Below are 16,847 nucleotides of genomic sequence, written 5' to 3' on the forward strand. Positions count from 1 at the left end.
CAGACTTCTGTCCCAAACTTCAGATATGTATTCAACAGCCTCCTGGGCATCTCTGTTTCAACCAGACAAACTTATAAAGTCCAAAACTGAACTGTTAATCTTTCTTCCTCAAAATCCTCCAATGGATTCCCATTTCACTCAAAGTAACACCCTCAGAATGGCCTATGAAGCCCATAGGATCTGGCTCTATGTTTTCTCTAGGCTCTTCTTCTATTACTCTCTTTGTTGATCATAGCACTCCAACCACACTGCTCTATCATTCCACAATTATTCCAGGCTCTTTTCCACTTGAAGATCATGTAATGATAGAACTAATAATTTACACTGACTACACCTTCCATCTGGAATCATCTCCCTCCAGATATTCAAAAGGCTAACTTCCTCACCTCCCACACATCATTGCTCAAATGTTACATTTTCAATGAGGCTACATGTAACCACCCTAACAAAAAATTATTTCCTTCCAAAGACTCCCAATCTTCCTTATACTGTGCTATTTTTTTCCCCAAAGTATTTATCACTTTCTAACATAGTATAAAATTTTCTTATTTATCATCTTAATTGTTTGTATGTTTGCCATTCCCTCACTGCAAGAATAAACTCACAAGGTGCTATGGTCTGAATGTGTGCCCCCAAAATTCACATGTTGAAACTGAATTCCCAAGGCGGTGTATCAGAAGGTGGGGCCTTTGGGAATGGAATTCACGCCCTTATAAAAGAGGTCCGAGGGTCTCCGCCATTGAAGACATACTAGGTACCATCTCTGAGAAACAGGCCCCCAGTAGACACTGAATCTGCTAGTGCCTTGATTTTGGACTTCCCAGCTTCCAGAACTGTGAGCAATAAATTTCTGTTATTTATAAATTACCCAGTCTAAGCTATTTTGTTACAGTAGCCTGAACAGACTAAGGCTTAAGGCCAGGAATATTAATCTGCTGTGTTCACTGTTGCCTCCTTAACACCTGTGACTGGCTTGGCTTATTAGATGCTTAATATGTACTGGCTGAATGAATGAGGGAAGGGGTAGAAGAGAAGAAACAAGAGAGGGCAGTAGCAGGTAACAAAAAGAGATGACTGTAATTAATAACACAGGCTAGAAAGAGCATACGAAATTTCACAGAGAGGGAGACAATAAATTATCCAGTACAACAGACCACTTGAAGGTAGATTCTGACCTCCCTGAAGCATCCCAAGATCACAGTAAATGACCCAAGCCATGCAGATTGGATAGTTAAGCCTATAACACGAGTATTTTGGCCAAAGAATAAGCCACAGGTAATTCTTACTCCCAATGTTTATCCACTAAACAATGTGCCAGACCTTGGAATATCTCTGAAAATATCCTCCTGCCAGATTGGAAGGAACTCTGGGAAGTCATCAGCTATCCCATGTGAATGGATAAGATTCAACATCTTCACAGAAGGATTCAAGGTAGATTCATTTTAAAAATGGTTTAAAAAGGGTTTTGAGTACTCAAACTTAGCACACAATTAAATACTATGTCTCCAGACCTGGAAGACACTGCAATACACTATGACACAGTGGATTCTGTGTTTTTATGAAGACTGATTTTACATACCCATGTCCATCAAGCCTTATGTTTCCAACAAAATCGTAGAGATGTCTGTTTGGACTTTCACACTCAATTCTGCCAGAAATCCTCATCAGACTGTCAATGTCTTTGATATCTGATGTTGCTGGTAAGCCCTGTTTAGAATTTTTAAATAAGCAAAAGAGTATATTAAATAAGTTGTATCTGAGCAAAGAGGAGGAATTTTAAATTCATCCATGTCTTAAGAGCTAAGGGATCCCGTTATTTTTATAAGCATTTCTCCCCTACTCTGTTAAATCATAATTAAGAGATTCCTTCCTCTCTGACTTGAGCACAGGTTTTTAGCACAAGAATAGGGGACCTTTGTGAGAGTTCTTAAATATATTTAAGAGCCGATAAGCTAGTCTGCAAAGACAATTTGAAGTCCCCAAAGAACCATTTGCTTCTGAAAATAAAAGTAATATTTAGCCCTATACAGTCTAAGTCTGTCTTTACAATCTAAAAAAATATGAAAAATAGATGGAATCTGTGTTCAAATAACATAGCTTTCTCTTTTTTCATTCCACTGAGAAGGGAAACTCTAAAACAGTTCTTCCCCATAGCCAACCAGAAGCAGCTGTCACTGAGCAGGCCCCCCTCACATCATGGCAGCCTAGGTCCAGGTCCTCTGTGATGATCTAGTTCCAACACATCTTAACCCTCCCAAATGTCATTTCCATCATTCATCTAGAAAACAAGGGCATAGATTTTTAAAGTCCCTTTTGAAACTTTAAAAATAAAAACTTTACCATTGTTTTTGCCCAAGATAGTATGAAAAATAAATATAGAAATGTAAACTATTCCCCAAGATGAATGAGTTTTAGAATGGGAATAGAAAGTATGGCTTTTTAAAAAATTTTTAAGTTCAGGGGTGTACACGCAGCTTATGTAGGTAAACTTGTGTTATGGGGGCTTGTACAGCTTTTTTTTTTTTTTTTTTTTAACATGGCAAAGCCAAATTATAATTTGAAACAGGTGAATAGGAAAAAGTAAGTTAAAACATATCAAAGCACTTAGAACTACTATTATCTGAGTGTTAGCTATTACATAAAATAATTTAAAACATTACAAATAGTACCTACGAGATAGACCATATTTAACCAGACAGATACGTCCAAGTCTTCCATAATACTTAACAATACCAGTTTACAAAACATCTTCATTGCGGTTCCATGGGAACATACTTAAAATAGGACAGATTACTTCAAGACAATAACACAAAGAAAGAAGCTTTTAATTCCATGTAAGAAAACAGCAGTGATTATATATACTTGTATTAGATCTTACCTGTCTAATTTTCAAGTTTGTTTCACCATCCAAGTTGGATGTTTCAATGTAGCACATGGCTTGGGGCTCACTATAGTTTAGAGTTGAGAAGCACAAACATTTAGTGGGGGAAGAAAAGCATAATAATAACTTATTTAAAAGCTCAGACTCACTGAAGCCTTTCGTTCTAGACAAAGTAATAGTCACCTAGCTTCTTGATTATTTTATTCTAACAGCAAGATGCTGAGAGGCAGAACCCATGCATGACAACTCATGGATCAGCTTTTCAGCCAGAAAGACCCAAAAGCAATTTTCTGACAACAATCAGTAATGGTCTTCAAGATAATGCAAATGAATAGATTTTCACATTATATTTAAATTGTTCATACACAGACACAACACAGACTGTATCTGAAATGTAAAGCAGTTTTGTGTCCAGATTTATCTTTAGCTCAAAAACACCACATGAGATTTCATGCTTATGGCACACATGTAAATTGGTTAAGAAAGTGGTTGATGAGAAAATTCCAGGTTGCTAATTCTACAAACTTGCATTTATTTCCCTTTTAGCTATGATGAGTAGGATCATATAAACCATAATATTTAGATTTCAAGGTTACTTTAAAAAATTAATATGAACAAATTTTACAATGAAAGTGGATATATAACTTTCTCCCTCTGTGTTTTCTGCTTCTGCTCTATTAAAGTTGCTTGAGAAATTCTCATAGAAGTAAAAACTAAAACTAAAATCAGTCAGCTTGGTCATATTTGCTCTGTGACCTAAACCTAGAAGATACACTTCATGTGTTCCCACCAGAGTGTCCTAGTAAAATCTGGTGTGCAGGAGCTGGCATAAGGGGTCCATGTTCTCTAGCTTCATCATACCACACAGCCTGGACTATTTTATCTTTCCCTTTCACATGCTGATTTGACTTGCCCAGCAACTACAGACATGTGAATTTGTAGCCCAACTATATAATCTGATCCTCAATTCTAAAGAAAAGCATTCTAAAGTTAATCTCATTAACACTTGGTTATATAATCTTCTTAATTTACTAATATCACATAAGTAATTATAAATGTAATCTTTTGTAAGCAAGGAGGTGCACTCAAAGCTAGAAAGAAAGAAATGTACAAGTTATAAACACCTGGAATTTTCTAATCAACATCCAATTTGTACACGTGCAAAACAGACTATTCCAAGTTTCAGAAATGGGCATGTACCTTAATTCTGTGGCCCAAAGATTTGTGAAAATTGTTTAAACACATAGACATTAATAAAAAATATTTTACTGACTCATTATAAAGTAGTTCTGCAAGTTCTTCCATTTACTCTATGAGCTTTCTTTCATAAAAGCTGCTACTTTTTCCCCAAAATGAGTCCTTTAAAATTTATATTTTTACTCTATCACTTAATCAAAATTTTATTTTTTAAATCACTGTCACCATAGTAATTTGGCTCTGGAAATTGCTCCAAATTCAAAATTTACTTATGTATACATTTGAAACATAGTTTATGAATTTATAAAACACATCATCTGATAATATAGAAGCACGATGACAGAAAATACTAAATGACAATGTTGATTCCATATTCTGACAGTAAGAATAACATTCTAATTCTACTTTTTTTTCATAAAGTAACTTTTCTAGGACTTTAATGGCTAAGAAGTTACAAAGTTCAAATGGCTGACTTCTATTTGAAATTGGGCTAATAAAATATGCACTGAAATTCAGAACATTCTCAATAATCACTTAAGACAGTAGTTACTGAAGCAATTCTTAATAGTGCTGTGAAAGGCAGCAAGAAGTCTCAGATAAGGAATCATACTAGATCATAAATATTTCAGCAAATTATGATGACATCTAAAACACAAACTAGTCAAGAGAGGCAAAGCAGGCTTTTTGATTAGTAAGTGAAAAATGAAACAAGATGCATATCACAATACAGACACTAGTAGACAGCTGAAATTGATCACAGTAACGTGCACTTTGTCACTAGATACAAGTGGGATAAAAGTTGATCCCAAAGCATGCGGTACAAAATGTGCAACATCCAGCTTTGTGCAGGGGGTCCTCTATAAACCCTATGAGCCCAAATTATAGTCACAATCGCTGGAAGGATTTTATAGAACTTACAGAAAATTTAAAATACAAGAATAACACAAATGTTTAAAATATAATCAATTTTCAGTGATTGTTTCATGAAAAGCTTAACATTGTTCAAAATAATATCCCAGAGAGATAAATTAAGCCTTAGTACTCAGGCATGTTTTTAAATATGAATATATATTAATGGTGCATAGGAAATTAACACCTATCTTTATTGGCATGCCTCTTAGACTCTTGTTGATAACAACAGGAGTTCAATCTGCCCAACTGAAGGACAAGCATCATTCAACATAGTATTCAAAAATGCCTTTAAAACATCTGTAAAATGTCCATCTTCAAGCAGTATAAGAAGTTTTTGTTTTAAAGGAAGAGACACAGAACTCAACCATATTTGGGTGCAACTGTTCTCTGGTTTAGGGTGAGGACCCACATACACGCATCCTATACGACTCAGTGGTTCTAACCTTGAGGACAGACTGATGAGATCTGCTGGGAGATGTTCCCCATTGGTCACTTTCACTATCTCCCCTACTGCCACCTACATGTCCCAGTAAAAAATAATTAAAATGGCAAAAAAAAAAAAAATGAATAACAGAGAAAAAAACAAACAAATGGACAAAAGAGACAGAAAGTTTGAAATTATTATAGAAAATAATACATGTTAATAAAAACGTTTAATGTCAATTTTTTCAAAACTTATTTTGATCAGGTCTGAAGTCATAAGAAAACATTTAATATTTGAAGATTAGTAGCTTTTAAGTCCAATTTAAATTTTTAGTGTGAAAACTTAATTTTTAAAAGTTTACTCATAAGCTTATCAAATTAAAGCATATTTTATAGAGAACATTATATTCTAGATTTTCCTTTTCAAATTTCTAAGCCTCATGTCATCTACTGTATGTCCACTTGTATAAAAAAAAGAAGAAAATAATTATGAAAATTATTTTTTAGGGTTTTTATGGGGTTTTGAAAAACAAAGTATTCTAGTCCCCACCCCATACACTTAAAAAAAACTATTAAAAATGTTCTGACTCCAAAATATTTTCAAGGTTAATTGCATAAACATCTTATTAATTTTAACGCAAAGATGCATGAAAATCAGAGAGGGTATAAAATAGAGATGCCAGGAATATGGAGTTGAATTAACAGCTGGAGCTATTTTACCCTACTTTATACTTTCTTAACACATAAATGTATTAGTTATTTATTAAATGCTAAAATTTGTTTCATTTCGAATGAAAGCCTATTAAACACAGTAACTTTCAACCATGTTCATGGTTTAATTTCAAACTACTTCACAGAAGATACACTCTTAGCAATTAAACATTGAAAAAATTGAACATTAAAATATATAAACAATTGTTTACTCTTACTGCTAAGTGGTTGCTCACTGGCAGGTGAAAATCATCATGTACTTCTTTTGACAGTGGAAAGTGTGAAGATAGATTAGGAGTATTCCAACCCTGACTTAGTCATTACTTAAAGTCAAAATTTATCTTTCTGTTAAATGATTATAAAAACTACTACCTATTTTGTGAGGTTAATGTAGGTTCAAAGGAGCTAAGTAAAGCTAAAACACTTTGATGAAAAACAAAAAGGAACCCTAAAAGGTGGTATTTATTTTGAATTCTATTCAATAACAAAAAGCAATGAATCAGACAATCTTTTAAAAATATAATTTTGGAGGAAGTTAATTACTGTGGAGACCATATTAAGACACAGAAACTGTATTGATAAATCAATATTCATGGCCACCAGTAAGTGTTTTTAATGTTTATAAAACACATTCTTTAAAAATGGTCTAAAGTTTAAGAACTACAAGTAGCTTGTTGGGGAGTTTCTGAAATTGGATAGAGGCAGATGACAAATATTTTGAAAATTTCCAACTTAAAATTAAGTATAAATTCAGGGAAGTATAGTCTATTATCTTCATATTTTTGAGCACAAAAATAAAAATTGTATTTAATGGCTCAGTCTATATGGTTTTCTCTATTAATAATGTCTCTGCCGGCCGCGGTGGCTCAAGCCTGTAATCCCAGCACTTTGGGAGGCCAAGGCAGGTGGATCATGAGGTCAAGAGATTGAGACCATTCTGGTCAACATGGTGAAACCCCGTCTCTACTAAAAATACAAAACATTAGCTGGGCATGGTGGTGCGTGCCTGTAATCCCAGCTACTCAGGAGGTTGAGGCAGGAGAATTGCCTGAACCCAGGAGGCGGAGGTTGCAGTGAGCCAAGATCGCACCATTGCACTCCAGCCTGGGTAACAAGAGTGAAACTCCATCTCAAAAAAAAAAAAAAAAAGTCTCTAAGAGTTTAATTGGGAAAACAATACTTTCTCAAGTTGCTGAAGGAGTTACTATGATTTTGAATTTTCTTATATGAATATAGTCATGTGACAACAACAGGTGTAGATTCTGAGAAATGCATTGTTAGGCAGTTTTGTCACTGTGCGAGCATCATAGAGGGTACTTACTCATAGATGGTATAGTCTATGGGCCATATGGTATAGCAGATTGCTCCTAGGCTACAAACCTGTAGAGCATGTTACTGTACTGAATAGTGTAAAGAAACAGTAACACAACAGTATATCTGCAATCGGAATTTTTCTGCTCCATTATAATCTTATGGGACTACTTTTGTATATATGTTTCATCACTGACCAAAATGTTGTTATGCAGCACTAGACTGTAAAACATTCAGATGGACAACTGTCCAATACATTCAACACGTTTTTACTTAGTAAAACTGAAAGCACACCATTCTGTAAGGTACTCTTAAGGCTTATTGATTTAAACAAAAAGAATTGGAGAATATTAGAATTTGAGTATTTAATCCATCTTAATATAAAACATGTGAAATAAAGGCAAGAGAGATTAAGTAGTTGGTTCAAAATCACCAACCCAGAATAAGAATCCTGGCTTTCCACTGCCTAAGGAGAGCTCTCTCTACTGCCTTATACTACCTAGAACCTGAGAGAGTAAGCTCTACCTCAAACTAATTCTCATAAAGCCAAAAATGGATGGTCAGCTTTATTCAGTTTTAGAGACTTATTCTGATAAAGCTATAAGCAAAGGAAACTAAGAACAGAAAGGGTGATTTGAAAACATCCATATTAATTTGTCTGAAAACAAAAACCTATAGGTACATGGCACAAAAAGCTATAGAAATATAACTATCTGTAGTTACTTTAATTGCTTGTAGACTTTTATAAATATCTAGATAACTTTTATTTGTTCAATTAAGTTTGACTAACTTGTCATGAATCCAATCACTTTAAATGACCTGATTAAATAGATTTTGAAAAAAGGACACTGTCCATATTCATATGTGGATTTACAAATAAAACTGTCCAAGGAAATGATGATAAACAACCTCTAAAATATTAAAAACAATTTTTCTTAATTTAAAATAGGACTAGTTTATAGTTTTTAAACCTAAAACCATTTGGAAGTCACATTCTTTAAAGGATAACAGTGCCATATGTTCTGAATACTAATTCACGACTAAAATATGAGTAAAATGAAAATTATCTAAATTAAGTAACTGAAAGAACTTAAAAGAAAGAGCAAAGTACTTTCTGTTGGAAGAGTATGGCATTTCAAAAGGCATGATGGCAAAAAGAATCATTCATCCATTTTTTAGTACCATTCCACCATAATAATCAAGAAACTTTGCAGGGATTTATGATGAACAAGGATTGAAAGATTAAAAAAAATCAATAGAACCCAATCCATGTATGATATAAAATAAATGACAGGAAATCTTAAAAGACTCACAAAAGCATCTGGATAAATCCAGAGGAAGAGTAGACTCTTAATTATATTTGAGTGATAAAGTATAGTACCTATCACTTATTCTATATGGCAAACTTGAAAGAGCCCTTAAGTCCAATCAATTTGTTAAATGTTTAAATAAAAATTATTAGAGAGGTTTTAAATTCTTCGTTTATTCCTTATTTCCTTGGAGAAATCACAAGGTCAATGCAGGGTAGAGAAACCATCCTCTACACTGTTTGAGCATCAGTAGGCATCTCTACCTTGATGAGAGAAGTACAGTGTCAGCAGGTATATACTCTTTGCCTTTTATTATAACTATATCTCCAACATTTACCTGAAAGAAAACTGGGAATTGGTTAATTATCTGCATTGAAAGATAGTTACAAATATACAACCCATTGTAAAAAGAACAGAATATAGTAAAAATGATCATTGGCAAACAAGAACCACTTATCTTCACAAAATGGAAGAAAATTATCTAGGAGTGAGATTGGAGTTGGAAGAATCCTTTAAAAAATGAACACTGTATGTCAGATATATAACTCATCTTGATAAAATTAACCTATTCTATCAACTTAATTGATATCTCAGCTTCTCATATTCTCTCTGACATAAAAACAAAAAGGAGGAATTTACCAATATAAATCTTTACCCTATTGAAGGAAATCTCAATGCAACTGGAGATGCTATCATCTATGTGATAATTACTCCTCACAATAATGCTTGTGAAACAAGTTTTGCTCATAACGCACCATTTGGAGAGAAAGAAAGTAAGTCTGAGATTCTAAGTCTAAGATTTTTACTCAAGATCATAGGGGGTTGAAGAGCTTAGACCTAAATCCACGTCTGACTGTCTGCAAATCCTGATTTTGCACAATTTTATGAAACGATCAATTTATTTTAAATTAAAATAAACAGCTTAATCTCTTCATTTTACCACCTCTTAGCATTTTTCTGTGCCTGGCATAAAGACAAATACGTACTATGTCCAGAAACTGTTAGCAATAATTTAAGTGACAGATTTGTCATATAGCTTTTGGCAAACAATATAATAACTAAGCAATAACTTGGCTTAACTGAGTTGACCACTGATAGCCACTCCCGTTACATCATGAAAGTTGACCTCTTAGTAGACAAATGAACCTAAACATGAATTTCAATACTTAGTAGATGGAAGCAAAGCCTTTAAAAAAAAAATTAAAGCCTGTTTGTTCTTCCCCTTCCCAACTTTTCCTTGAACTCTAAAATAACACTACTGAGGATAAGAACAGAGTAGTGCTCTTCGTGGGAATCATAAGAAGAAATTACTGCAGAGGCAGCCCATTGTGGTCTTTTTCTGGAAGAAGAGGTTAGGGAAGGTTGGGGCAGGGGTATTGTCTTTTCATTTATGACATGTATGCTTAGTTTCCAGGTAGGGAAGTTCTGGGTGCCTTGATTCAAAAAATAATTCAGCTGAAATCTGAAATTTGTACTATCCCAAACTGACATATTACCAGGGATCTTGGAATCAAACACTCCCTACCTCAAAAAAGGGCAAAGAGGAAAGATTAAAAACTGCAAGTATAAATGTAAACTAGCCCTTAAAATTATGTGCTGTGATGGTACTGTGATTGCATTCACTGACAGAAAGATAATAAAATATAAATTCTCTAATCATGGCACTTAGAATGCTATCCAGGTTACCATGTAATTGTTCTTTAATCACCTCCTCTGTGTTAATGTTTCCTCTTAAGTTCAACTATGTGTTTTACAAAATCATCACATGGTCTACACTACCGTTAGAGTCTAACGGTCAGCTTAAACAAATCCCTGATTCATTGCATTGCTTTCCAATGTCTTTCTACATTGTAAGACAAAACCAGGGCTTGTCAGTATTAAACTCAATAAAATTGTAACAATTTATATGGTACCCCAGAGGCCTGGGAAAAACCAGGGGCTTACTAAATGCTGAAGTTCTTACTAAAGCATACTAAATCAATGAATGCTAAAGTTCTTTACGAATACAGGGAATTCAACTCCTTAGGATGCCTATGTTTAACATCAATTTCTCAAAAGACATCCAAACACCTGTCTTTCCTTTTGGGTTTTGAGCTCCTAATATGGCATTCCCCTTCCAGCTTGATGTGTGCATAAAAGGAACCGAGAGAAGAAAAAGTCAAGATGACAAAACGCTTTGATCATATAAATTCTACTTGGAGGAATATCACGACAAAGCAGTTTTAGTCCCCAAAATGCCAAAGTTAAGGAACTGTTTAGAGATTTCAGTCCACTACCTTCAGCCTTCTGAAGTCACTGATATTAGCAACTTTGAGGATTTTGTAAAACAGTAAGATTATCAGACTGTAATAGCCTGATTTAAAAATCCAACTATTGACTGGGCTCGGTGGCTCATGCCTGTAACCCTAGCACTTTGGGAGGCCGAGGCAGTGGGGGGGGATCACCTGACGCCAGGAGTTCAAGACCAGCCTGGCCAACATGGTGAAACTCTGTCTCTACTAAAACTACAAAAACTAGCTGGGTGTGGTGGTATGTGCCAGTAGTCCCAGCTACTCGGGGGACTGAGGAAGGAGAATCGCTTGAACCTGGGAGGCGGAAGTTCCAGTGAGCTGAGATGGCACCACTGCACTCCAGCCTGGGCAACAAGAGTGAAACTCCACCAAAGAAAAAAAAAAATCCAACCATTTTAATCCAATTCTAGGTTCTAACATATTTATAAGAAATTTTTTGAGACATGAATTCTTAATCCAAAGAAATACATATCGTGGTGGAAACTTCATATATAAAAGCAACTTTACGGTGTTACTTTTACACGTGCATAGAGCGCACCATGCCATGCTTCTCCAGTAAGCCAGAAGAATGTGTTGATTCTAAGATTCTTCTGCTAAACTCTCCACCTGCATACACTTCAAAAACCTGTGAACAGTGTCAGCTGCACCTCATTGTAAAGAAATAATCTGGGTAGAGGGCAATGAAGCCAGCAGCTTACAGTTCAGAAGTCACAATGTAGTTCCTTGTGTAGGGCTTTGTGATTACAATACTTTCTTTTAAAATTATGTACCTGCAAGTTAACCTTTTGCAACAGGGAGAAGGTTTCAGGGCAGTAACTGGAGAGACAAACCGTTGATATCTGAGAGCTGAAGTCTGCCCAGCTGTGAATGACTATACGTACACTAGGCAAATTTGTAGGTCCTTTGAGGACCATTAAAAAGCAATCACAGTAGCCACACATTTAGAAATGCAGAGAAAGAGCCCTGAAGTAAAGCCCATTCACACTAAGGTCTATCATATTACCTTGGCATGTAGATGACACCCTTGGTTTTGGTTTATTGATTTTTAATTGCACAAAGTATTATATAAGCCAGTGAAAAGACCTGCCTCATAATCTTATTATCCCAACAAGTAAGGCTGCTTTTGTGCCTGTCCACTTGTTCAATAAACGATTTACAAAGCCAGTATCTCTGTATACAGAGCACTATTTTTTTCACCTGTGATTATATCTTATGACACAAGAACCCTTATTTGTCTTTCTTGCTGCTCTAAGCTCACTGCTTGGCATATGCACTCAATAAATACTTGGTCAAATGAATAGCATAATTTTTTTCTGTGTTGCTATACCATGTGACATAACAGATTTTACTTGTCACAAAATATACAAGAGTATAGAATGCCATAATTTATAAAACTTTCCCTATTGTTGCATTTCCCTATTTTCTAGTTTTTCACTATTATCAGTAAATAAAACTACAATAAAGGTTTTCATACACGTGGAGATACTCTATGATTCTTTTCTTGGGATAAATTTCCAGAATTTCCTTTTTACAGTTCTTATTATAAATAGCCAAACTGCTCATTCACAACAGTATGTAAATAAAATATTTCAGAACAATAAAACATCTGAAACACAAGTTGGTTTTTATTTAAGGAATAGGTAGCAAATGAAACTTCAATATGGTTTAAATTTGCAAATTTAATTAGGTTGAATATCATACTGAATCTGGTTGATTATTATATTTCTCCTGGTTTACTGTCAAGTTTTCTTATTTATATAACAATGATCTTAATAATTTGTCATATTTGGTGCAAATATTTCACATAGCCTGTCTATTTATATGTGGTGGTTTTGTTGTGTATTAGTTTAAAAATTTATATAACCTAATTCCATAGATTTTGAGATATTGCTTTTCTTCAAATATTTATTAAAGCCTTTATTCTATTTGTATGTTTTCTAAAAACTATGTTTTAACATTTAACTCTTTTAGTCAATTGAAATTTATTTTAGCATAGGTTGTGGCTTAGATATAAACTAAATATTCAAATAATATTTCTTAAAATTGCTAATCTGTGATAATACTTTTAAAAATAATTGTTGCCTTTTTCAAATTTTACATGGGTTTTATTTCAGGATACTATATTTTATTCTATACTATTTAAATCTGTTTCATGTTATTCTACTCATCAATGTCTATTTTTGCAAACAATCCACAGTATTTTAATAACTTTGACTTTCTATTTCACTTTTAATCTTTGCATACTGTTCATTTTTCCAAAATATATTCTACTTTCTTGTTTATTTTTGCAAATCAGATGAATAATTTAGTCAATTTTGAGGAAAATATAATTTCTCTGGAATCATATCCATAATTTGGAACAAGTAATATTTTATTTTTAATTTTTCCGGGAATATGACATATTTGTAAATTTGTATGAATATTTAATATCTAAAGTTTGGATGCTTTCTCTACAAAGGTCATACACATATATTAAATTTATTTGTATAAATTTGTATTGCATCCCATAGGCCACTGGGAATGAGACCTCTTCTTCACTTTATTCTAGATACTGCCAACATAAGAATCCTGTTGATTTTTGAAGATTTATCATGATTTCCTCACTGAGCCAACTTTTAGTGATTCTAATTACTTCTACAATTCTAATTATTAAATAACTTCAGCTCTTTTGGGCTGGATGACTTCTGGCAATACTTTAAATTCTGTCCTCTATCTCAAAATGGGATGCCTCAGTTAGGCGTGCCACTGCTGTGAGATGACTGAAAATGCTATTATTATGGGTAATTCTGGCTGGTAACTTGGTTTTTTTGTCTGTCAAAAATAGGAAAAGTAAAAGTTACAATAGTCCAGGTAGGTTAGCACGATCTTGAAATAATGATTGTTTATTAGGAAAATAAGACATTTTAAAGGTTTAGAGTGACATGATTATCTCCCAACTTTCTGTTTTTTATTTTCTGAGCAAGCAGCCTAGGTTATTTATTAGCATGCATATTTATGTTAACTACACTGACAACCCTAGGTAAAATAATATTATAGTAAAATTCAACTTATACTTGATTATATCCTACCTGTCTTCTTTCTAAAATGTTTAAATCCATATGTGCCAGAAAAGAGTATTATAAAAACTTATTTTGAAACTGTTTTTAACATTTTTGTTTTTTTATTTTGTTCTTCTAAAAAAGATTCCTATCACAGAAGTAAATAAAGCACAAGCAAGATATTTTCCTCTTTGTTGCTCTTATGTCAAAACCAAAGAAAAAACAGGGGTAAAATTTCAAGCATATGAAAGAGATGTCAGTTTCTATTCTAGCCACTGACTGAAAATGAACAAATTAATTAATTTTTAATTGGGGGGCACAAGGTATCCCCTGCAGAAATAGAAGGTGACCATGACCATGACAAGGTAGAATCAAGGGCGTGGACTTAAGCCAGCTGGGAAGTACTGGAGTGCAAATAAACTGTTGATCACACTTCTATCGTCCTAGCAAAGTTATTATCCTGTGAGATACACCTCTAGCATCCTGGCAATCCCAGGAAATAAAGTGCCCTGAGAAGAGTGGCTCAGCCTCAAAAGAGTCTGTTACCAAAGTTATTCATTTGTGGATGACTAGATTTTAAATCTTCTTCCAGAATTAAGGGAGAACTAATAATAATTGCTTACCTTTTGAAAGGGAAGTCTGAAAAAAATGAACACCTGAATGACATTCGTTAAATTATGACTCAACCCACTAACTGCCATGTTAGAGGTCCTGTAAGCAAATTAACCTTTGATGTTATAGAACTGACTTCATTAGAGGACAACGCTTAATTTGTAAGATTTTTGCTTTAAAGAAATTAGTGGTAAGCAAATGTAATTAGTCTCACTACATAATTTTGAAGTAAAATATGCAGAAGTAAAAAATTAGAACACAAATTCTTATTTTTACTTGGACAGTAGATGACTAAAGCAAAAAATTACAACACAAAACAGTTCATGGTTAAATAAAATCTATGAAAACATTACTCAAAATATACTATGAAAAAAACAAAAAGTTCTAGATATTACGTTTCAAAATAAGTCTTTCTAGAATATAGCAGAAATATTAACTGTATGTGACTAACTGAAGACTCCATGCATATTTATATTACTAAATAGCTTTTATAGAATTCTTGACATTTGCTTATATTATACAAAAAATTACATCTACTAGAGTACACCTCTGTGCATTTGTTTTCCTAGAACAAAATAAAAATTAATGCATACCTTTTCCCAGTGGACAATTTCCCAAGCACCATTTCTCAAAACTGGAAAGAGAAAAGGTGACATTTTAAAGAACTTTTTTTTTTTTACTATGAAAAGGCCATTTCTGATGAAATAATCATTTTAAATGAATAGCTTCAGTCAAAATAACTAGTAGCAATTTTTATAGGTTAAAAATCTAATTTTGATAGCAAGAGTATGTAAAATTACACAAATAATTAGAAACAACCAACATATATTTTAGCTCTCATAATAACATATCACTAACACAGGGCAATCTCACTGGTGTTACCAAGGGCTTTCTTCAGCACATATAGGAACTATGGGGCTCAGCTGGAGGAGAAAGCCACAAAAATGATGTGACAATAGAAGTGACAAGCTTAAAAACATTTCAGATGTTACAACAGTAGCTATGTTTAAAAAAATATTCACAAGCACAGAATAATAGCTTTCTAATAATTTAGTAAAAAGTTAACAGATAAAGCCAATAGAGAAAGAATTTGCACCTTTAGATTTATAGTAATGAAAAGAAAAAAAAAAACACCCAAATTTTCTTTTCTTTTTCCTTTTTTTTTTTTGAGATGGAGTCTCACTCTGTGGCCCAGTCTGGAGTGCAATGGTGCAATCTCTGCTCATTGCAACCTCTGCCTTCTGGGTTCAAGCCATTCTCCTGCCTCAGCCTCCCAAGTAGCTGGGACTATAGGCATGTGCCACCATGCCTGGCTAATTTTTTTTTTTTTTTTTTTTTTTGTATTTTTAGTAAAGACAGGGTTTCACCATGTTGGCCAGGCTGGTCTCTAAACTCCTGACCTTCGAGTGATCTGCTGCCTCAGCCTCCCAAGGTGCTGGGATTCCAGGCGTGAAACAGTGCGCCCAGCCCTAAATACTCAAATTTTCTATATTTGGTTTTCTGGAAAAAAAAAGAAAAAAAGAAAAAAAAAAAAAAGCCAAAAGAGGAGGCTACTATTAAATTATGATGGGAGCAGAGAGGTATTTCTTAGGGTTTCACTACTGCTTCACATTAGTAGGGTTATCCAGTAGACATTTTTTTCCTGTGATATATCTGTGCTGTAACACTGAATATGCTAATAAACAGTAGAAAATCATAATAAAAATATAAAACAGAATAAGAGCCTGTGAGGTAGATGGCACAGCACTTAGTACTTACTTAACAACAGAAATATGTCAAGGCTCATCAACAAATTATCCAGATGTAAATTCCATGAGGGGAAAGCATTTAATATTTAACATTATATTCCCTGGAAATAGCACAGTACCTGGCACAAAGTAGCTACTCAGTAAATATTTGAAAATGAACAATTTTTTGGTAGAAAAATATTTGATTCAGTTTCTTTGGATGTTGGGAATGATGACGCCTGAACCCTCTAAAAGTAACACAATGGTAATAATCCCCAAAATGTTAAACAGCAAATTTAATATTAATTACAAACAAAAATGTCTTGAAATCAGTATCACAATATTTAATTGAATTATCTTTACATGTTTCTAAATTCCCTGAACACATGCATTGTGTCTTAGCCATTTCTTTTATTTCTTTCTTTTTTTTTTTT

The 16,847-nt window shown here is 33.7% G+C and overlaps 1 protein-coding gene across 8 annotated transcripts in view; it reads right to left on the bottom strand.

Annotated features, from left to right (window-relative positions):
* The window catches only part of ATP8A1 (ATPase phospholipid transporting 8A1), a 249,208-nt gene that overhangs the window by 174,930 nt on the left and 57,431 nt on the right, over window positions 1-16,847 (bottom strand). For 4 of the 8 annotated variants that reach the window (XM_032272106.1, XM_032272095.1, XM_032272085.1 and 1 more), the window contains exons 6-9: window positions 15,280-15,320; window positions 9,009-9,082; window positions 2,879-2,948; window positions 1,580-1,707 (exon numbers count right to left, since the gene is read on the bottom strand). In XM_032272106.1, the coding sequence (XP_032127997.1) occupies window positions 1,580-1,707; window positions 2,879-2,948; window positions 9,009-9,082; window positions 15,280-15,320 (313 nt within the window). Of the gene's footprint in view, window positions 1-1,579; window positions 1,708-2,878; window positions 2,949-5,433; window positions 5,508-9,008; window positions 9,083-15,279; window positions 15,321-16,847 lie in introns of all 8 variants that reach the window. The other 4 variants (XM_032272101.1, XM_032272089.1, XM_032272076.1 and 1 more) reach the window with 2 other exon arrangements.

The sequence above is a fragment of the Sapajus apella genome, unplaced genomic scaffold (assembly GCF_009761245.1).
Source record: "Sapajus apella isolate SASKATOON/1434 unplaced genomic scaffold, GSC_monkey_1.0 scaffold5, whole genome shotgun sequence".
Lineage (NCBI taxonomy): Eukaryota > Metazoa > Chordata > Mammalia > Primates > Cebidae > Sapajus > Sapajus apella.